Raw genomic sequence first — 24,247 nt, 5'->3', positions numbered from 1 at the left:
TCTTTTGTTGCCCTGTCCCAACTTTTTTGAAACATGTTGCAGGCATCCATTTAAAAATTAGCAAATATTTGCACAAAAACAACAAAGTTTATCAGTTTGAACATTAAATATGTTGTCTTTGTGGTGTACTGAATTGAATATAGGTTGAAGAGGATTTGCAAATCATTGTATTCTGTTTTTATTTACATTTTACACAGCGTCCCAACTTCATTGGAATTGGGGTTGCAGTTTTTATTTTTTTTAATTTGCAAAAGTAAAAAAAAATGTTGTCATTATGGGGTCTTGTGAGTAGAACTTTTTTTTGGGGGGGGGGGGGGGGGGTGTAGAATTTACTCCATTTTGGAGTAAGGTTGTAACATAATAAAATGTGGAACAAGTGTAGTGCTGTGAATACTTTCCGGATGTACTGTATTTGTAGCTGTCTATTATGTTAAAAAACATGTCTTCAATCATTCTTGGGATTTGTAATACAGTTATGAACCCTTAAACCAAGAACTGTGCTGTTATTTGTGAAAGTTGACCCACAAATAACCAGAATTTCAAGAAAATGGAAGGTTTGGGCCCATTCACATTAATTTAATTTAATTTATTAATTTATATAGTGCCAAATCATGACAAAGTCGCACCAAGGTGCTTCACATAATTCACAACAACACAAATTAATCTAAATTCAAAATTAAAAGCAAGAAAAGCACAGTTAAAAGATAAAACACAGTAGAATAAAAAGAAATTACAAAGCAAACACAGATTAAAAAATTAATGATAAGACAGTCTAAAAAAGTGGGTCTTCAGTCTTGATTTAAAAATCTCCACCTTGTCAGACTGCCGAATAACAGCAGGTAGATCATTCCAAAGAGCCGGACCACGGTAGGAAAAGGCTCTATACCCCACAGACTTTTTGTTCATCCTCGGAACACACAGAAGCCCTGCGCCCTGCGAACGCAAAGGCCTCGCAGGTACGTAGGGCTTAACCAAGTCCGCCAAGTAGGAAGGCGCCAGTCCATGAACAATTTTATAAACCAACAATAAAACTTTAAAATCCAATCTGGCAGAAACTGGTAGCCAATGAAGGGATGCCAGAATGGGAGTAATGTGGTCAAACCTTCTACTTTGTGTCAAAATTCTGGCAGCAGCATTCTGCACCAACTGAAGTCCTCGAATGCTAGACTGCGGCAGACCAGAAAATAAAGCATTACAATAATCTAATCTAGAAGAGACAAATGCGTGAATCAGAGTCTCAGCATCAGCCATAGACAGGATGGGGCGAATCTTTCCTATATTTCTCAGATGAAAGAAAGCAGTCCTCGTAATGTCCCTAATGTGGAGGTCAAAGGACAACGTAGGATCAAAGATTACCCCAAGGTTCCTCACTTTGTCAGTATGATGTATAACACATGAACCTAGGCTAAGCGCCAGCTGATCAAATTGGTGCCGATGTCTTGCTGGGCCAAGAACCATCATTTCAGTCTTAGAGTTCAAAAGTAGAAAGTTGCTAGACATCCAACTTCTCACTGCTGCAAGACAGTCCTGTAAAGATTTTATGTGGACAGGATTTCCAGCAGCTATCGGCATATACAACTGAGTATCATCAGCATAACAATGAAAAGCAACCCCAAAACGCCGCAAAAACCCAGAACGGATCCCTGCGGAACCCCGAACTTCATGCCCTTAAAGTCAGAGGTAGTGTCATTGCACAAAACACAATGGGAACGACCAGACAGATAAGACGTCAGCCACACAAGAGCAGTTCCAGTAATCCCGAAACAGTTTTCTAGCCTATCAAGTAGAATATGATGATCAACTGTGTCAAACGCAGCACTGAGATCCAACAACACCAATGCTGTAGTAGTATCCGAGTCCATTGCTCACAGAAGATCATTAACTACTTTAATAAGTGCTGTTTCTGTGGAGTGATGTCTTCTAAAAGCAGACTGCAGTGGCTCAAAAAGGTCATTATGATGTGAAGGGGTTGACGCTACCCGATGTAGCAGCGTCGGGCGGTTTCATCACAGTGAAGCATTGTGAATACTTTCCGGATGCACTGTAAGTCAGAGGACTAGACATGAAATAGTTTCCAGCAGTATAACTACCAAATCAAGTTGCTGACCACAAGTTTACTATTCAGTTCAACCTCAGTGTGATGTTTGTTAGTATAACTGTCAATAAATCACTGATGAATACTATATTTTCCATACTTTTTAGTGGTGGTGCGCTTGCCATTTATGATGCGAGTAGAGGTAGAAACTGATCGGAAGTTGCCCATCCCTCCTCCCATGCTCCCCACTGTATCCACGCCACCCAGGGAAGAAGAGAAGGAGGTAAAATCAACTGGAAATGACAACAAGAAAAGAAAAATCAGTTTACCCCCACAACCACTCCAGCATTTGGATGTTTGAAAAATACATCACTATCACATATGACTTTGACTTTACCATTCTCTAATCCTTTAAAACAACAGAAAATGAGAAATCAAAAGCACTAAGTCGCACCTGTCAAAAAATGGCTCTTCAAGAGGAAAAGACCACATATAAGTCACACCGGAGTGTATGTCACACATATTTCGATGTTATGAGCTCTTTAATTTGGGATTTTTGTGCATTGTTGTGTATTTTTATTACTGCCACTTATTCTTTTATTGAAGTTTATTTTGTTTCTTGCTTTGATTCTTGGGAAAGTTCAATATAAATAATCATTATAATTACTATTATTAATAATAAACTTCTGAATTTTTTGATGGATGGATGAATAGCTTCATTATCATTGTCATTACAACAATGAGATTGCCACACTCACATTCCACAGACAAACAGTAATTAATCCACAGTTATTACTTGTTTACCGTAATAATAGCACACATCAGAATTAAGACAACACATATACATTTGACATTGTTTATGTGCACTAAACTTGAAACAGTCCATTTTCCAAATTGAGGCGATGTCAGTGTGTGGTAGCCGCTGCAACTGGAGTCGCGCCGCCTGCCAGCTTGGTAAGAATTTTGGGTCTGTTAATCGCAGGACCTCCCAAACTGCTTAAAAAAATGCGACTTATACTCTGTAAAATACAGTAATATCAAATCTTTGTTCTACTTTATCTACCCAATATGTGCATTTTAGTTATTATATCAGGCTTCATTCACCCCACCCAGGTGACACTGGTCTTGACCACACACCAAGTCTTTACCCATTTGTGGGTTGGCTGGGGGTTAGGCAGAGCCAAGATGGTGACATGTGGAACTGCCCCACTGATCTTCACGCCACCATCTTCAGAAACACATATGGGTGACAAGATTATATGTCTTTGCCTTGGATACAACATTTGCCTTTGTGTATGTTGTGCCTCAAGCAAGGTAGTGTTCTTTCTCAATGTCTTTATAACATATTAATTTGACTGGGGTCAATTATGAGCTGATCTGCCTCAAAGTGAGCAGTGTAAGGCTCAGCATCTTGCTCAAGGAAGTTTCAACACTTAGCCTCAACATGAGCTCAAACCCACCACTAAGCGTTTGACAACACCCACACTACCAGCTGAGCTACTTTTGCTGGCTATTGGGAAGAGTAATCGAAAGCAGACAAAATTAATTTAATAACATTTTTATGAAATGTTGGTTGCTATGAGAAAAACATAATATGTGATAATTAAGGAAACAATTTAACTTGATACAATTTTTGATCATTTTGTGTCAATAAATCAAAGACTAATACACAAATCTTACAAAAATTATGTTATATGTGTTGCACACCTAATTAATGCCATTTGTTAATGAAAACAGGTTATACTAGTTTTATATCCAGGGGTGCACATAACTGGTGCTCGTCGTGCTCGTGTGTGCTAAACATCATTGATGCACAGCAGAGGGAAACACTTTTCCTACAATCTGTCATTGCTTTCCTCTTATGAAGCACTTTTCTTGTGTTTTCTGCTGCGCATCATTTATTTTTAGCATGCACAAGCACCTTGAGTACCAGTTATGTGCATGCCTGTTTATATCCATAGTGAAAAAGGATTTTTAGAGGCACAAGCATTAAAACATGCAGTAGCCAAAACATCCAAACAACACAAATTAAAAGTATGAATCACATCTCAGGAGACAGTACATATTAATAATGGCTAACCTGACAGGCTGTTGAGGATATATTGTTTTATACAGTTTTACAGATATACAGTTTTCCATACAGTGGTTGGTATTTACCTCCTGCTGAGGGAAAAGAGAAGAAAACGACTTGGGCCGAGACGAGAAGATGGACCTCCAAAGGATGAGAAGTCATCTGAATCAGAGAGACACTGATGTAAAGAACAACAAATCTTTGCTGACTGATAAGCAATACTTGTGATCTCACTAAATGTTAAATACACGATTGTGACCTAATCCATAAAAAAAAAAAGAAAAAAAAAAGAAAAAGAAAATTGCTTAGAAATCACTTGTACAACCCCTGGCAAAAATTATGGAATCACCGGCCTCGGAGGATGTTCATTCAGTTGTTTAATTTTGTAGAAAAAAAGCAGATCACAGACATGACACAAAACTAAAGTCATTTCAAATGGCAACTTTCTGGCTTTAAGAAACACTGTAAGAAATCAGGAAAAAAAATTGTGGCAGTCAGTAACGGTTACTTTTTTAGACCAAGCAGAGGGAAAAAAATATGTAATCACGCAATTCTGAGGAAAAAATTATGGAATCATGAAAAACAAAACTCTTCATCAATCTGGCTCCAGCTTTCTCTGACTGCTGTTGCCAGATCAGCTTTTCAGGTTGGAGCCTTGTCATGGACCATTTTCTTCAACTTCCAAAGATTTTCAATTGGATTAAGATCCGGACTATTTGCAGGCCATGACACTGACCCTACGTGTCTTTTTGCAAGGAATGTTTTCACAGTTTTTCGCTCTATGGGCAAGATGCATTATCATCTTGAAAAATGATTTCATCATCCCCAAACATCCTTTCAATTGATGGGAGAAGACGAAAAGTGTCCAAAATACCAACGTAAACTTGTGCATTTATTGATGATGGTAATGACAGCCATCTCCCAGTGCCTTTACCTGACATGCAGCCCCATATCATCAATGACTGTGGAAATTTACATGTTCTCATCAGCGTCCATTTTTATAAATCTCATTGGAACGGCACCAAACAAAAGTTCCAGCATCATCACCTGCCCAATGCAGATTCGAGATTCATCACTGAATATGACTTTCATCCAGTCATCCACAGTCCACGATTTGCTTTCCTTAGCCCATTGTAACCTTGTTTTTTTCTGTTTAGGTGTAATGATGGCTTTCGTTAGCTTTTCTGTATGTAAATCCATTTCCTTTAGGCGGTTTCTTAAAGTTCGGTCACAGACGTTGACTCCAGTTCCTTCCATTCGTTCCTCATTGTTTTGTTGTGCATTTTCGATTTTTTGAGACATATTGCTTTAAATTTCTGTCTTGATGCTTTGATGTCTTCCTTGGTCTACCGTATGTTTGCCTTTAACAACCTTCCCATGTTGTTTGTATTGGTTCCAGAGTTTAGACACCGCTGGACTGTGAACAACCACATCTTTTGCAACATTGTGTGATGATTTAACCTCTTTTAAGAGTGTGGAGCCATGATTCATGTCAGTCCACTTGGTGCAACAGCTCTCCAAGGTGTGATCACTCCTTTTTAGATGCAGACTAACGAGCAGATCTGATTTGATGCAGGTGTTAGTTTTGGGGATGAAAATTTTACAGGGTGATTCCATAATTATTCCTCAGAAGTTGAGTGAGTCCATATTTTTTTTCCCTTTGCTTGGTCTAAAAGTAACCGTTACTGACTGCCACAATTATTTTTCCTGATTTCTTATAGTGTTCTTAAGCCAGAAAGTTGCCATTTGAAATGACTTTAGTTTTGTGTCATGTCTGTGATCTGCTTTTTTTCTACAAAATTAAACAACTGAATGAACATCCTCCGAGGCCGGTGATTCCATAATTATTGCCAGGGGTTGTAGAAGTCATGCAGGAAGAAACTCGCTCCCTGGAGCAACAGGTTATTCAGTTTTTTTTTTCCTCCAAGGACACCCACATTAATATACTGATATTGCAGACTGCCATTCAGTTTCAAGAAAAGACAAGCTTGACCTAAAAATTTTTGATTACTCTGAACATAAATCTCATAACACTGAATAATATAGAACTGGATTGTTTTTTTTCTTAAAAATATTACTCACCACTGCAATTAATTCAATTTATTCATTTTATACAGTCGCCTCAAAGCGCTTCACACAAAACAATTCAGAAAACAAAATAAAATGAATTAAAAGATTAAAATAAGCACAGTAAAAAAGTAAAAAGCATCATAACATAATATGCCAATGTGCTAACCATACGAAAGGGAAAATAATGGCGTCTTAAGTCTGGACTTAAAAGTCTCCACAGAAGCTGACTGCTTTATTGACGCAGGGAGACCATTCCACAGAACAGGGGCACAATAAGAGAAAGCTCTATGACCCTAGGGATACAAAGTAGTCCTGCATTCTGTGAACACAAAGCCCGGACCGGTACATAGGGTTTAATCAGATAGGGAAGTGCCAGTCCGTGAACAATTTTATAGGCTAGTAGCAGAACCTTAAAATCTGATCTCACAGAGACAGGAAGCCAGTGAAGAGATGCCAAAATGGGTGTAATGTGGTCAAACTTTCTGCTTCGTGTCAAAAGTCTGGCAGCAGCATTTTGAACCAACTGGAGAGCCCTAATGCTGGACTGCAGTAAACCAGAAAATAGAACATTGCAATAATCCAATCTAGAAGAGACAAATGCATGAATCGGGGTCTCAGCATCAGCCATAGACAGGGTGGGACGAATCTCTATATTTCGCAGATGGAAGAAAGCAGTCCTTGTAATATCTCTAATGTGGAGGTCAAAGGACAACGTAGGATCAAAAATTACCTCAAGGTTCCTCACTTTGTCAGTATGATGTATAACACACAAGGCTTTACTGAGGAACAACTTTACTGAGGAACAATTTAAGAACTGTTCCATGATAAACGGGTCATCTCCATTATACGTCTTAATAGTAGAAGTCTTTCTACGAACTTCTTTAAAATTCAGGATTGTTTAAAAAATGTCAAACATTTTTCTGGTGTTGCGGTTACTGACACATGGTTGCGGGATGAGCACATGGTCACTGTCCAGCTTGAGGATTATGATTTTTTTTCCTATAAAGAAGGATGAATAAATGGGACGTGGCACTTTTCATTGGTTTGTGTTATCATTTTGAAATTGTTAATAATGTCCTTTTCTCTTGAAAATGTCATGGAATGTGTTACAGTGGAAATCAAATGTGAAAAATCAAAAAACATAATTCAAAGCTGTATTTATAGAGCACCTGGATCAAACATTATTTTTTTTTGTGGATACACTGACAGATATGTACAACAGTTTTAAAAATAAGCTTTTGTTTATCTGTGGAGACTTTAATATAGAATTCCTAAATCCTCAGACAATTACAAATAGATGAATGTATTAATTCTGTGTTTTGTATGGGATTGCATCCAGTGATTACTCATCCAATAAGGATAACTAGGAATACATCAACACTTATTGACAACATACTGACAAATATTACCATGGAAAATATAACGGGAGGACTACTCATTAGTGATACCAGTGACCATTTGCCTTTTTTTTCTTGCTTTCAATTCATGAGTTGACAAAATTGACCATAGTAACATTACAAACTTCACAAGAAAAATAACAAAGGAAACTATGGAAAATCTTAGAATGGATTTAATACATCGAAACTGGAGTGACATTTATATTGGGGATGTAGCTCAATCTTACGAATCATTCATTTCTATTATTTCCAAATTATATGATAAACATTGCCCTTTTGTGTCAAAAGTGAGAAAAAAGCACAATATTGATAAACCTTGGATCACTAAGGGGCTATAGAATGCATGTAAAAAGAAACATTTTTTGTACAATCAGTTTTTAAAATTTAGAAGAAATGAAGGTGAGAGAAGATATGACACATATAAAAACAAACTAATTAACATTACATGATCTTGTAAAAGGTAGTACTATAGGGATTTATTGGAAAAAAAAACAAATATAAAGAGTCCTTGGAAGTTTTTAAATAAAATCATAAATAAGAAAAAAGCTGTTAAAGAATATCCTGCCTATTTTTATACAAATACTGGTACAATTGTTCAAGAAAAGAAAACTACAGCACATCAACTGAATGGTTATTTTGTTAATTTGGGTAAAATTTAGCAAATTCAATCGTATCTTCTAAAATGTGTTCTTTGGATTACAGCAAAACAATTAAAACAGGTCTGGATTCAATGTTCATTAAAGGAACGGATGAAAAAGAAATTATTGACATAGTTCATAGTTCATTCAACTGATAGTGACAATTTTGATGTGTTTTTGGTTCAAAATATTACTGATTGTATTGTTAAGCCTTTAACATATATCTGTAATTTGTCATTAATGACTGGGAAATTTCCTTTCAAAATGAAAATAGCTAAAGTGATAGCATTGCTCAAATCTGGTGACAAACATGTTTTTTTCAAACTATAGGCCAATCTCCCTCTTACCACATTTTTCAAAAATTTTGGAAACGTTATTTGCAATGAGGTTACATGATTTCTTAGCTAAACATCATATCCTTAGTAAGCAGTAATACAGTTTTAGAAAGAATCGCACTACTTCAGTGGCTGTAATGGATTTTGTTGAACAAATTTCCAAAGTGATTGAAAATAAACAATATACTGTAGGGTTTTTTTATTTACAGAAAGCATTTGATACTACAGATCATACTTTGCTGTTGGACAAACTGCAGAAGTATGGTATCGGGATTGGCACATGATTGGATAACAAGCTACTTACACAATAGGTATCAGTGTGTCTACATTTGTGGGACAAATTCTGAGTTCTTGAAGATTACATGTGGGGTGCCCCAGGGTTCAGTCCTTGGGCCATTGCTGTTTCTTTTGTACATTAATGATATATGTTTGGTTTCCAAGTCTGCAAGTTGAATTTTATTTGCTGATGATACAACTGTGTTTTGTAGTGGGGATCATTTGGAACTGTTCCTGGACATGATGGAGAATGAATTACAGAAATTTAAACAATGGTTCGATTCAAACAGATCATATATGTATACATTCTTTATTTTTTTATGGTATAAGGGGAGGGTATTTACAAGCTTTGCTTCTGCCTTCACCCTTTCGGCCACACGGGTTCATTGTACATTGTTCTTTTTATGAGTTTTGTTATTGTCTGTGTTGTTATTCATCTGTGTGGTGAATAAATAAATTAATTCATTTGTGTATGTTGTGTCTGACATACCAAAGAAACTAGCAAAAGGATCCTGGCCACCAAAAAACTCTCTGAACACATCATCTGGGTTACGGAATGTGAAGGTGAATCCTGGGAAATCTGAGGAAAAGTCTGTGCTGGAGGAACCTGTAGCATTGGGGGAGGATGGAGAATAACAGGGCAGAAGGGGATTAAAAAAAAAGAAAAAAAAAAGGAGAAATACCATATGGAGTAGGAAAGAAAAAAAGTGGAAGACAGAGAGGAGAAATGAAAAGGGTAATGAGAGAAGAAAGAAACAACAGTTTTGGTGAGAAAAACAACAGGGTTCCTACACATTTTCCATGTCAAAATTCCAGACTTTTTCCATACTTAAATTTTCAGACTTTGTAGATTTCACCATACAAAGAACTACACTTTTATTTAAATAAATTAATTAAAAATCCAACTGTAAATATACACTGGATGACACAGTGTGGCATATCATCATACATTATCCCAAGTTATGGCATATCATAATATTTAGTAGAGCCCAAAATTTGTATCAGCACTCCTGGGTAAGTAGGCTACTCTACATTTACAAATCAATTAAAAAGTGTTTTCACGTGATCTCATGAACTTGGAAGTTGGCCATCTCAGAGATACAGATTTTCCACTCCACTAACCATTTACAGTATTGGCCTCTTCTCAACATTCTAGCAATATCATGGTGAATTATGGTTGCATCATTGGCTGCCACAAGAGGTCAAACAGAGATGGACTGTGACAAAAATGTTTTTTTAAATCATTATGGAGTTATGAGAAATGTCAGAAAAGCGTACATCTTTCATTTTTTGATGTGACTGTTAAGTTCTTCTAATATATTGTATTTCATGCTTGCATTTTAATGGCACGGTTAATGCTATGCCATAGCGGGCTGTATATTATCTGGAGATGTGTTAATGTGTCTTCAGTGAATAGGAAGTAGTAATATCACTGTTTAACCTCTCTCTCTCTCTCTCTCTCTCTCTCTCTCAACCGTGAGTCAGGGTGGTCAATATGTCTGTAACACAGACCTGCATTACTATAGCTTGCATGTTGTGAATAACTCAACGAAGAAAGGACATGTCTATGTCTCATGCAACTGCAAGAAAATTCTGATGGGAAAATCTGGACAATATCCATGTGTGCTCTGCAGATTTCGTATAAGGTAAAATTACCCTGTGGAATGAAAGACGTTTCTGATTGAGTTGCTGAGAGAGAGACAAATTTTTTATCTATCTGATAGAAATAAAATCATTTAGTACATTATTTGATTTTCAATCAATGTAAAAAATGAGCAGTAAAGGAAGGAAAAAGATAAAAGCACATGTGATCAGATCCATCTCACAACACGTATTATGTGTACAAACTATAGCCAGCCTACCATAAATTTCATCAGACATTTGTCCCCCATGATCCGTGACATTTTTCCACTGACTCAGCCACAAACCTACGATGGCGTTTTGGGGCCACATTAAGTTTTTTTTTTTGTTTTGTTTTTAGACTTCGAGAATAAAGGACAAAAACTTGTAATATTACAAGAATAAAGTCCTAATTTTTATGAGAAAAAAACTCGTAATATTACAAGAAAAACTCGTAATATTACAAGAATACAGTTGTATTTATACGAGAAGTGACAACCCTGCAGAATGCCAGTTCCAGCCATCTCCTTCTCCATGAAGGAGGTAATTTCGGGAGCTACTAATCAACTACAGGAGAAGTCCATGTGGTTCCTGCTGTGGAATAGATACATTTTCTTGCAAATTGTTTTCAAAGTTCTGATACTAATGATAATGTGCTGCAAATGGGTCCAAAAGATAAAGTATTTTGGGAGGTGGTGGTGTAATGGTTTACACATTGGCCCAAAATGCCAGCGATCCGGGTTTGATTCTCGATTGCAGTCATGCTCCCAACTGGCACTTTCAACAGGAGTGCTGGGGAGGAGTGAGAGCCATGCCATGGGCCCTTTTGGAAACAAGCTTCAGGTTTTCGTTGGCTACCCACATTGATAATTATTTATTTATTCTTTGACTAGTTACGTGATAATTCACTAGAGATGTGCTGCTCCAGACCGCCTTACATATTTTATCAATTATAAGTTTGATTTGTGTTAAATTACAACATCTTGGTCACGTCACCTGCATAATGCTGATGTCAGTGAAAACATTCTACTGAAGACCTACGTGAACACATTAGACAGTCTCCAGTGATGCAACACAGAACCAAATCACATTGCTGCATGTCTTCACTTACCTAAATACAGCAAATATTCTCTAATCCAAACATTTTATCTGAATTTTAAGCTACATTTTAACGTGCAATGCAGTGTTAAAAGTATGGAAACAAATATTTCTCCATACTCTAATTTCCTTTTTCCATATTTATCCAGACCTCGAAATTACAAAAAACCAATTTCTACACTTTTCCATGCTGCGCAGGAACCAGAAACCAACAACCTTACATACAAATGCAATTGCCAGGATTGTCAGGTGGAACTGTGAATAGAACAAAAGGAAAACAGCACTGCAGAAAATCATTTTTGCATTTACCTGTGTTTCGCATTCTGTCAGTGCCATATCTGTCGTATTCCTCACGTTTACTCTCTGAAAAAGAGGGGGAAAAAATTCAAATAAATGACTGCACCAAAGCCACCCAACATCAACTCGTGTCTTTTTCCTCATTTAACACGGATCCCTACTGAACCAATCAACCCAACGCAAAGTCACATCTGGAGCATCAACAACAAATACATCAGACACATACTGCATCTCACCAAAAAGGTTCTGGTTATGGACCTGTTGTGTTCAGTGTCAGTGAAAACTAGGTTGTATGGAGTAAACCACTTGCAATGAACTCAGTTGATAATGGACTGTGACTTGGGACAATTTTTGATGAATCAACTGACGAACAAAGAAAAACTGTTCAAAAGCAGTGCCAAATCAGGTCGGTGTAGAACTGAATGCCGCTAAGTCAATGGCCTTCCAAGATAAGTGCTTCAAAAAAAAAAAAACGCAAAATACACTGGCCCAACAAACTGGCTAGGACATGTCCTAAATATGCCCAAACATTGCATTAAAAACTCAGATGGACAACTCCTTAACAGGAGAAGGCAGGTTGACCCAAATCTGGCTGGAGAAGAAACATAACTGCTAAAGCAGCTGACACAGCCCTCACATGGAGCGTGGATCAAAAGACAGCAAAAGCCATCCTAAAAGCAACCTGTCCTGTGGAAATGCTACAAAAGAGAAACGTCCAAAAAACACACAAACACGTACTGTCAGACAGGACTTCATAGGCCTCAGCCAGTTCCTTGAACTTTCTCTCTGCTTCCTCTTTGTTGTCGGGATTTTTGTCTGGATGCCATCTCAGCGCCAACTTCCTGTACCTGAACCGGATGACACAAAGAACCACATAGCATTAATTGTGATCTTCCTTCATGAATCCATTTTTGATTTCTGTAATGGATGAGACATGCACTCATTTATGGTTGAAAACCCACTCTCTATAATAACAAGCTAAACCGTTTTTTTGGCTTCTCTCATTTTTGTGCTCAGTGTCACCACAGCCCATGTTGATTTGAAACAAGTTTTATGTCAGATGCCCTTAATTATGCAACTCAGGACATGATACTCTGTACAAAACCTTAGGAAATTTTGAGACATTATTTCTCAAATACTTACACAACTAAACATAAGTGAGTATTTATGGATGTAAACTGGTATAAGAGTGTGTATGTTTGGTTATTTGACCTATTGTATTTTCTGCAAATGCATGTATGTAAGGTTATGAGGATGGTAACAACAATAGCAATTAATATCAACTGGAAACAATGTTTCATACAATATTAGTGTTTAAACAAGAGCAATCAGAGATTTCTGACATCTGCCAATGGATCTGGATCACCTCCAAAATTCAGTGGAGCCTTCCGTGCCCATCTATCTGTGGTGCAAATGTGGTCAGAATCCATGAGTAGTTTTGAAGAAATCCTTCAAAGCCTATATCAATGGAAATCTTGATCCAGAATACAGATCCGAATCACTTCCAAAATTCAGTGGAGTCTTCCATGTCCTAATATCTATATAGTAAGTCCCTTCGGCTGCTCCCTTGTTTGCACTTGGGGTCGCCACAGCAAACCCAAGGTGGATCTGCTTGTTTTACGCCGGATGCCCTTCCTGACGCAACTCCACATTACATGGAGAAATGTGGCAGGGGTGGGATTTGAACCCGGAACCTTCTGAACTGAAACCAAGCGCATTAACCACTTGGCCACCACCCCTGCATGTCCTAATATCTATATGTGGTGCAAATTTGGTGAGAATCCGTGAAGTAGTTTTGACGTAATTCTTCAAAGCGTGTATACAGTGGAATCTTGATCCAGAATCCGGATTCGGATCACCTCCAAAATTTAATGGAGTCTTCCATGGCCTAATATGTATCCTTGGTGAAAATCTGGTGAGAATCCGTGAAGCAGTTTTGACATAATCATTTAAAGCCTATATAAGGTGAAACTCGATTCAGCATCCGGATCACCTCCAAAATTTTATGGATTCTCCCATGGCCTAATATGTATCTGTGGTGAAAATTTCACCAAAATCTGTGCAGTAGTTTTGATGTAATCCTGCTAACAGACAAAGAGACAAGTAAATAAACGACGATGATTTTATGATGTCCTTGGCGGTTGTATTAATACCTAAATAGATCCTTGTCATTTGATTTGTGGTTTGTATATAACGTGATATGGATTATTTGTACCATTTGCCATTGTGTTCCATTTAGCGTGCAATTTTGGTTCTATAGTTTTGTGCTATTACACTCTGTGACCACAGTGCACGCACACTAGTGGTGACAGCGCTTAGCTTAAGAAACATGGCCGGGTATGTTTTTGCACGGCAGATTGTTTCTGAACTATCTGACTGTTTTTGCAAGTTGACTGAGAACAATTTTGGATTGGATCGCTATTTAAAGTTCGTGTTGGGCTGTTTTGGAACCTCTTGACGTCAAAGGACCAGTGACGCACCCTTTTCTCTTGTTTATAAATAATAAATATCAATGCCAGGGATCTGTTTAAGGTGTTATCTGAAACAAATAATCAATGTTTTTTTTCATTTGTGCAATGGTAGAATATTTCATCTTTCACCTCATGAAATGTTCTTACCATTTGTACTCGCAAAAATTCACTATTTGTATATTAATTATACAATAACCTTGATAGAAATCGATCCTATTGTGAAAATTACTGCTTTCAGTGTGATTTGTTTATTATCCTACAATAACAGCAACAAGTAAGTTACGCTTAAAATATCTACTGATGTAAATATGGTGCCTACACAAAGTTTTCAAGCCCGTGTATCGGGTTTGCATAATGATGAAAATTTTAATGACAAATGTATAAAAACATGATAGTTCTGAGATGATTCGTCGTATTTAGCAGGCCATGCTGAACCACTGTTTAACTAACAAAGACTTCTTTTTAAAAACAGAGTGATCCTGCGGATACTCACGCCTTCTTGATGTCATCTGAGAGGCAATTTTGGGCACTCCCAGGACATGATAGTAGTCCACCATGTCCCCTCTTGCACTCCTCTACAACACCTCTCCTTATCCAAACAAGAAGAACGTTCATTTTACAAGCAACAAATCCAGTGTTATTCTGAAGTCACTGCTAGTATCATCTAGGCAATGAGCTACCTATGATCAAAGGGTCTTGATCGAGGGACCCTTGAAGGTCTAGGTCACGTTTGACAATGAGTAAACTGACCAAATACTGAAAGTCACAGAGTCAAACTAGTGTCAGTGTGTGCGCGCAGGTGTATGTGTGTGTGTGTGTGTGTTTTGAGATGAAGACTGTACTCTCAATACCTTTCCAAGGATTTCAGACAGGGTCATCAATCAATCATGACTGACCCTTGACCTAATCTGAAGGTCATAGAGCTAAAAATGTCTACAACACTGTACTCCCAAAAGTTTTCCAAAGAAATACACAAGTTTACCAAATTTGGAGCAAGGATAATCTCTTGAAGGGCTAAATCAACTTTGATTGATGAATGATGAATGCCCTTCACCTAGTTTTGAAGGTCACAGAGCCAAAAACCATCCGTGCACAATGAACAATGACCTCTCTATAAACTTCCAGGGATTTAATTTGTAGCAAGGATGCATCCCTTGAAGCATGCTCTTTTCACTCAAACTTCCGAATCTTTCACACATCTTTTTCCAATAAAACCAATAAAATCTGACTTCCACACAAACTGTTCCTGGTTGCTTTTGTTGTCTGAATCTAGTTTTCCCAATAAAAACTTGGAAACTAGTTTCCTCAGTGATTATTACAATGCAGTTTGAAGTTGCCTTGTTACATTCTTGTCATCGCTTCATGAAATGGATGTTCCAGGTGCCCATCCACATGAGGTGCTGCTACAGTGGGGTAAAAAGTATTTAGTCAGTCCCTGATTGTGCAAGTTCTCCTACTTAGAAAGATGAGAGAGGTCTGTAATTTTCATCATAGATACACTTCACACTATAAGAGACAACAATGATAAAAAAAAAATTCCAGGAATCACATTGTAGGCTTTTAAAGAATTTATTTGAAATTATGGTGGAAAAAATAAGTATTTGGTTAATAACAAAAGTTAAACTCAAGACTTTGCAACATATCTTTGTTGGCAATGACAGAGGTCAAACGTTTCCTGTAAGTCTTCACCAGGTTTGCACACAATAAAATACTTTTTCCCCACTGTATGTAGTGGATGACACTCAGCACCGCACCAGCCACCGTCCTTCAAAGAGAAGACACTTGGTGCTCGCCTGTTATGAGACTTGGATGCTAACCAGTGACCTGAGGCAATGACTGGATGTCTGGTAGGCGTCTTCGAAGGATCCTTGGATACCACTGAATTGACTTTGAATTAAATGAGTGGTTAAGAGAGACTAAGATCAGGAGTATCACTTGCATTGTGCCGGAGCGTCAGCTACAACAATTTGGCCATGTGGACCATTTCTCTGTGCATGATCTAGCACGCAGGTGCCTGAGTGTTGAGGACCCCAGCAGCTGGAGAAGGCCAAGGTAATGCCTACATTTAACCTGGCTGTGGCAGATAGATGGTTATTTTAGAGATGTGGAAATGGACAGGCTGTCTGCCTGGGTGGCTGCCATCCAGGACCCAAGGTGGTTCCATGGTGTTGTGTATGCAGCAAAGTGCCGCACCAGTGCATGCTTCCAGACTTGACTTGCTTCATGAAAATATAGACCATTTTCCATCAGGTCCTGAATTATCCCCTCGCAGTCAGCCATCTTGACGGGCAAACCATCATTGATATTAGTCAGCAAAGTGAGAGACAAAGTGAGAACAGCTCAATTCATCATGAACTAAAAGCATTGTATAGAAAGTAGCGAGAACATTTAGAAGGGATTCCTTCAGCACGTTATCTTGACAAGTTGAAGGTAATTAATGATAGAGATCCGTACAAGATCCCTGAAAGAGAGTGGACCAGAGACATGGTGACTCTCTCTTTCTCTCTCCCTGCCTCTCTTGAACCAGATACAGTTACACAATATATATGTTGATATTAAAGACCACTGTTTACAAATTGAATTAAAACTTGACAGCTATCGTCAAGTAGCAGTCCAAAAGTAGAAAGAACAGACTTTGTAGTGACGCTGGTTGGGTCAAGGGTAGAAATATTGACTGTTTATTCTGGCTACTAGCCACACTCTTCTTCTCTCTCTTGACACCTATTCAGTCTGCTTTCCAAGAGTGATGACCTTCAGTATAACATAATATCGTCGGCTCATATCTCCAACATTCAACTGTTTTGTACAACTCCATACTGCACCAGTACTCACTTTAATTGGGCACCAAGATCTGAGTGTGTCAGCCTATCATATGTACATTTTGGCTTGGCTTTCAAGATGGCCAACTGTTGCATTGTGGGTAGAGCATGACTTCATAGGAAAACAGACTATTGTCCTCTCACAATTTGGTATAGGGCTACACACATTTCTGTCATGGGGGACACAAGACCTTTAGACTAATAGTGCGTTTTTCACACCCAAGCCCAAAATATGGCCATTGCGAAGGTCTTGCGTCCATCTGCCTGTCCATCTGTGCTCAGCATAAGTCCAGTCCTATTACTGCCAGGGTTTTCAAATTCACGGGGAACATTCTTGGGACACAGACCTTGGACAAGTTCAAAGATGGTTAACCTTGACCTATTCTAAGAGGTCAAAAGGTCACATTCTGTTGCCTATTTTTAAATGGACAGCATTCATATAGCACTTTCCATCTGCATCAGACGCTCAAAGCCCTTTACAATAATGCCTCACATTCACCCCAATGTGAGGGTGCTGCCATACAAGGTACTCATTACACACTGGGAGCAATTAGGGGATTAAGGACCTTGCCCAAGGGCCCTTAGTGATTTTCCGGTCAGGTTTGGATTTGAACCGAGGATCCTCTGGTCTCAAGCCCGACGCTTAACCACTAGACCATCATCTCCTTTTTATGCTCATACGGCTGAGGGTATTTTAGCATAGCATTATATTTACTATTTACATGGACAATGGAAGCAGGCACCCTGTATTGACTTGCTGAAAAATGTGTCTAATATGATCCCTTTAATGACATAATCCATATTACAGTTTAATCGTGTCAAAGGTGCCCTTGAAAACAAATGGTGCCAGCCAAAAATGGACAGAGAAAAAGTAGCCCTGTGTCAGCACTAAACCTCATGCCAATCTCATTAGTGGACTGGGACCGAGTCAGAGCTGAAGGGGAGTTCCAGACCAACAGTGTCATCACGTTATATCCATCTTATGTCTGCTCCACACAAACTACACGTCCACTTTCCAAAGATAACACCAGGCAACACCAAATTAGGGTATTTTGTGGCGTTTATGGCTCAGTGCTTCCTAATAAGGCCAAGCTATGCGCGTTTTACGAACGAAAGCTAGCAGTGTTGTGGACCTACCGGCCTATCGAGGGAGCGCTCCGGTCACCGGCCGCCAGGCAGCCGCTGCTGGTCCCCTCCGGATCCGCCCGGTCACAGCCGCACAAAAGGCGCCTCTTTCCACCGCACGACCGCCCGAACGACGATGTTCCCCGAGAGCAAAATTCTCCGCTACACAGCCAGTTTCTTCCAGGCCAGAAAAACCGAGGAGGTCGTTTAGGCTACTGCTGCTGCTGCTCCAAAGTGAAACGTCACCATCAGCTGAGAGAAGAAAACTGAAGGGTCCAGAACATGCTCATGTTTGGTGACGTCACAGGCCCCTCCCCCGCCTGTTGCTTTGCAATAACAACTGCAGCTATAGTGCAGCAGATAAGAGAATATTTAGAGCAGAATCCTGCAAATGGTGATAAAAACATCAAATTCGTCAGAAATACTCCTTAGACATTCCTCTTTTGACAAAAACGATTGGCCACTTGAATTTTCAGTCAGCGTTCAGGTAGAGGTCAATTGAAGAATTACACAGGGGTCAAAATTAAAAGATGCTCCAATCATATTGAAACCTATACCACATTATTTACCTGATCATAAAGATTCCAAAAAGGTATAGTTTGGACTATCTGTGAGTGAATTCTTTGGAGTTATGGGATAAAAACAGCAAGAATGGCAACAAAGGTCAGTGTCAGTTTGTACAGGGGTCAAAAGTTAAAGTTGCTCCAATTTTGGTAAAAAGTGATGCAAATTATTAGTTGATTTAACAGGGTTTTTAAAAGGAATCGTTTGGACCATGTATCATGCTTAGTTATCACGTTACAGGGTAACATTTATCACGTTACAGGGTAACATATGTCACATATAGAATCCAATAGACGTTGACCTTGTTTGACCTTTACTTTGGAGACCAAGCATTCAACACTGTCAAAACTACTCCATTTATTAATCCTATTAGCTCAAACAATAATTCAGTTCATTCTCCAAACAGACACAATTTGGCCTCTCACATTTTCTTGTGCAGTTGCATGCCATCAGGTCCAATACAGCTTCTGGAGCTGGCTGGCCTTTCATCCAATAGATGACCAACTTTTCAGTCTCATTTTCCTTTTCAAGCTTCCATCCTCTTCCCACAGGGCTTGGGGTCTGTGGGTCTTTCTCCAAGCATCTTCTCCAGATGGCAGCTTGGTAGTTGGCTCGCTCAGCATGTCTTTCCAAGTAATCCCTACATGGTGGCAACTGGTGGCTTTCTATTTCACCCTTCTTGGCAAAAACAAGTGGCATCTCAACTCATTGATCTTTGAAGATGCTGCCTTGTTTGCATACAGGAGACAGGTGAATGCCTCCAACCTGTCCATCAGTTCTGGTGAGAGGTCCCATTCCGGGCCCAGATCTGTGAACACCTTCTGGACATCTTTGCTGGTTTTGAGAAGGTTCAGTGCTTTCGATTTGCCTTTGCTTGCGAATGCACTAACAGTGTCACATCCTGTGTAAGCGTGCATCCCTGGTAAAGCCTTGCAGACTTCTGTTCCAACAGTTGTCACAATCTTCCCAATATCAACATATCTCACATGGCCTTTGCTTCTACACTTCTGGAAAAATTTGGCACAAATCTCACCATAGTTTGCCAGACATAGGATGAACACATTGGTATCTTCTGAAGCAATGACACCTGCATTGAAGCCCTCTCTTGCAGCATGAGCTGCATGCAGTAGCAAACGTCCATCTGCCTCTTCCTGTGCACAGCAAAGCTCTTGCATCTCCTTGCTGCCCTCTTGTGTGATCATGAAGCATCTTTCATCAACTGTTGCAATGAGTTCCCTGTTGCTGAGCTTCTCACAATACTCTGGCTTCTTCCATTCATTCACAATAAATTTAGTGAGACTTGTTTTGTTGTTGACTTGGCTCAAATATTTCCTCCATTGCCGCACTTTATGTGAGGGTGTAATGCTTTTTAAGGAAAGGCCCGTCTCTTCTCCTCCCAAGGATCTTCTGCTGTTTTTGATAGAGATGTCTTGGTATGTGTTGAATACAACATAATTTCTTGAACTTTGGCTTGCATCACTCAGGGCCATGTTCAAGACAGTTGCTGCCACCTCTCAAAATGTAGCCTGATCTCCTTTCACCCTTTGTACCAAGTTCATCCCATCAACAATGGTGGCTGAATGACTAAGATTGTCTTTCCTTTCAACAACTGGCACATTCCTTTGAAGGAGAGATGCAAGTGCTGCTTTGTTGGTCTTGCACAGCCCACCCTCAGGTGTAGCGAGGGCCCATGGAAGAGACCCCAGTGGATGTGAGAGGACATCCACCATGTGTAGATTCCGTACCTGTGCCATCACAGTTATGCGGCCAAACAGAGTTCGATCTGCCAGTAGGATGAATGCCTTGTTGCTGGTTTTCACCTTGGTCTTCTTTTGAAGATTGCTGAATGTTTTTAACTTCAGTGTCCTCATCACCCACTTGCATATGCATAACTGCATGTATTCTCCTATAACTTAGACATAGATCATTAGGTGCGAATTTAGATTGTTTTTTTGCATTTTAATGTTGGCCATTTTGAAATCCAAGATGGCCACCATGAAAACTGAATTTTTATGATTATCAGTAAACTTCTCCTAGGTGAACATCTAGGTTAAGACACAAAGCACAACTCTTTGGTGCCTATAAACCCAAAAAGTGACCTGGTAGGCTATTGTGGTGGCCATCTTGAATTTATGATGATAACACATGGATGGCTACCAAATCTGCAATGCTATCACATGTAGCGGATGAAAGTCCCGGGTCCCAATTGAAAAGACGTTCCCGCTAGCTTGGCTAACGGGGGAGTTCCCCTTTGGCTGACGTGGTAGAGGAACGGTCTTTTGTGCGAGCCGCGTGGGTTCGATCCCCACCATCGTCCCGGCCACGAAGGTCCTGCTGCTTCAATCTGGCGTCATGAACAGGATGTGGATCACAGAGTATGCTAACATGCACCTATGACTTCGGGACGAAGTCAAAAAATGGTGGGGAGATGTGTAGCGGGATGAAAGTCCCGGGTCCCAATTGAAAAGACGTTCCCGCTAGCTTGGCTAACAGGGGAGTTCCCCTTTGGCTGACCTGGTAGAGGAACGGTCTTTTGTGCGAGCCGCGTGGGTTCGATCCCCACTGTCGTCCCTGCCACGAAGGTCCTGCTGCTTCACACATATTTTCCATCTCTAGGGATGTAGACCGATGGCTACCAAATCTGCAATGCTATCACATATTTTCCATCTCTAGGGATGTAGACCTTGCTAAAAATCACAATGAGAACCCATTGTTTTTGGTGGTACCGGCCAACCCATCTGACTCATCAACTATTAGAATTTCTAAGGTTGAATTTGCTTAGCATCAACATACGAGGGCTGTCAATAAAGTATAGGTCCTTTTTATTTTTTTCAAAAACTATATGGATTTCATTCATATGTTTTTACGTCAGACATGCTTGAACCCTCGTGCGCATCGTGAGTTTTTCCACGCCTGTCGGTGACGTCATTCGCCTGTGAGCACTCCTTGTGGGAGGAGTCGTCCAGCCCCTCGTCGGAATTCCTTTGTCTGAGAAGTTGCTGAGAGACTGGCGCTTTGTTTGATCAAAATTTTTTCTAAACCTGTGAGGCACATCGAAGTGGACACGGTTCGAAAAATTATGCTGGTTTTCGGTGAAAATTTTAACGGCTGATGAGAGATTTTGAGGTGATACTGTCGCTTTAAGGACTTCCCACGGAGCGAGACGTCGCGCAGCGCTCTCAGGCGCCGTCGTCAGCCTGTTTCAAGCTGAAAACCTCCACATTTCAGGCTCTATTGATCCAGGACGTCGTGAGAGAACAGAGAAGTTTCAGAAGAAGTCGGTTTCAGCATTTTATCCGGATATTCCACTGTTAAAGGAGATTTTTTTAAATCAAAGACGTGCGGACGGGTCCACGCGTCGGGACGCAGCCGGCGCGGTGGCACAGGAAAAACACCTCCGTGTTGATAACCATTTGTAAAATCCAGGCGGCTTTTGATGGCTTTCAGTGGAGTGAGTATATGAGAAATTGTTTAACAGCTGGACATGTTCCAACTTGTCCTTAAGGCTTCCAACAGAGGTGTTTTTCCTGTGGCGGAGCATCGCAGCAGCTGCGAGCCGACGCTGCAATCCGTCCGCATGTCTTTCATTAAAAAAATCTCCTTTAACAGTGGAATATCCGGATAAAATGCTGAAACCGACTTCTTCTGAAACTTCTCTGTTCTCTCACGACATCCTGGATCAATAGAGCCTGAAATGTGGAGGTTTTCAGCTTGAAACAGGCTGATGACGGTGCCTGGGAGCGCTGCACGACGTCTCGCTCTGTGGGAAGTCCTTAAAGCGACAGTATCACCTCAAAATCTCTCATCAGCCGTTAAAATTTTCACCAAAACCAGCTTAATTTTTCAAACCGTGTCCACTTCGATGTGTCTCACAGGTTTAGAAAAAATTTTGATCAAACAAAGCGCCAGTCTCTCAGCAACTTCTCAGACAAAGGAATTCTGACGAGGGGCTGGACGACTCCTCCCACAAGGAGTGCTCACAGGCGAATGACGTCACCGACAGGCGTGGAAAAACTCACGCATGCGCACGAGGGTTCAAGCATGTCTGACGTAAAAACATATGAATGAAATCCATATAGTTTTTGAAAAAAATAAAAAGGACCTATACTTTATTGACAGACCTCGTATTTAGCCTCAAACCTAAAAAAAAATTGAAACCTCAAAAAATAGAAAAGCAGGGAGAAGCAATCGATCACCATATCGAATCAATCCTATTGAGCCCCTGACAGAGCAGGGCTCAGCACTCTCCTAGACTCAGCATTCCCCCTGCCTTCACTGCACATGCGTCATGGCGGAGTGCTAGCAGCGGTCATCCTGCTCAGAGTGCCGCTCTCATTGGTCCGACATCTCTGCTATTTTGGCATTGTGGGATAGCTCACTCACAGTTTGACTCTGCCGGACTACTTTCGCGAAACTGCTCAGTGTGCCGCTCTCTTTGGAGCGACAACACGCAGAATGTGGCTCTTCCCAGTAGATCTCTTTCAGTGCAGCTTCTTGTTCTGACTTTAACACGAAGTTAACACCCAAGGCTTTCATCGCTAACTGTAAATGGTAATCAAAACATTCCAATCCTATCTTTCTGAACTCTTCCGCATCAAACTTCATGTGTCAGTGTTTACAATGCTCATAAACTTTTAAGTTTTTTAAATATTTATTATGGCCACTCTTAAAACTTCAGTTCTCTTTCTAATTTTATTACTGGTAAATTTTAGAATTAATTTAGATGAGATACTGATTATCTCACAGGAATATATCACAATTATCTGGGAACTACTTTTTGCGCAGGAATTCATCAAGCACATCGGCCGCGGACGCGTACTACCACAGAATCCCCAGAAACTGTGGAAAGTTGTTTGGCCATAACGAGAGCGTCCACTTTTAGCTTGTCATGAGCTAAGCTAGTGGCTAGTAGTGAGTGTGCACACGTCTCAATCGTCCAGTGTTCAGCCAATCACGTTTTGTTCCATTGGTCATGTGACACAGACCAAATTGAAAGATGACATGATACACTACTGAAGGTTGGATTGGGACAGGGATTGATTGCTTCTCCGTATTGTTTTTGAGGTGGAAATTGTTTAAGGTTGAATTTCTTTGAGGCTGAATATTTTTAAGCTAAACAAATTCAACCACAAACTTATTTTGATGCAAAAAAAAAAAAAAAAATTCAAATTCAGACTGATGGCACAGATTTACTTCCACATCTATGTGGCTTCTGGCTAACTACAGCTGAAATTTAACATCTTTTAAATTCAATCCTTCTTCATTGGTGATGCAGCCTTTTTTCACTAGTGTATTTTTGCAGTCACTAAGTTTTTGAGAACCGTCCCCTTCAGAGATTTACCAGAAAGTAACAAACTGTATTTCACAGATTAGGTATTTGTTTTCTATCCAATGAATGCAATGTGCTTCCATAAGGAACAAAGGACAAAAA

General features: G+C 39.8%; 1 protein-coding gene across 1 annotated transcript in view; it reads right to left on the bottom strand.

Annotated features, from left to right (window-relative positions):
- dnajb2 (DnaJ heat shock protein family (Hsp40) member B2) overlaps positions 1-18,577 on the bottom strand; it is a 34,554-nt gene extending 15,977 nt beyond the window's left edge. Inside the window, 9 exon segments of the mRNA XM_034186274.1 lie at positions 2,196-2,328; positions 4,193-4,217; positions 4,219-4,268; positions 9,313-9,429; positions 11,850-11,903; positions 12,576-12,685; positions 14,802-14,820; positions 14,823-14,902; positions 18,265-18,577. Coding sequence (XP_034042165.1) covers positions 2,196-2,328; positions 4,193-4,217; positions 4,219-4,268; positions 9,313-9,429; positions 11,850-11,903; positions 12,576-12,685; positions 14,802-14,820; positions 14,823-14,865 — 551 coding nt within the window. The 5' untranslated portion in view covers positions 14,866-14,902; positions 18,265-18,577.
- Between the last annotated feature and the right edge of the window lie 5,670 nt (positions 18,578-24,247).

This window comes from Thalassophryne amazonica, chromosome 14, assembly GCF_902500255.1.
Source record: "Thalassophryne amazonica chromosome 14, fThaAma1.1, whole genome shotgun sequence".
Classification (NCBI taxonomy): Eukaryota; Metazoa; Chordata; class Actinopteri; order Batrachoidiformes; family Batrachoididae; genus Thalassophryne; species Thalassophryne amazonica.
This window is presented reverse-complemented; position numbering and strand designations above follow the sequence as displayed.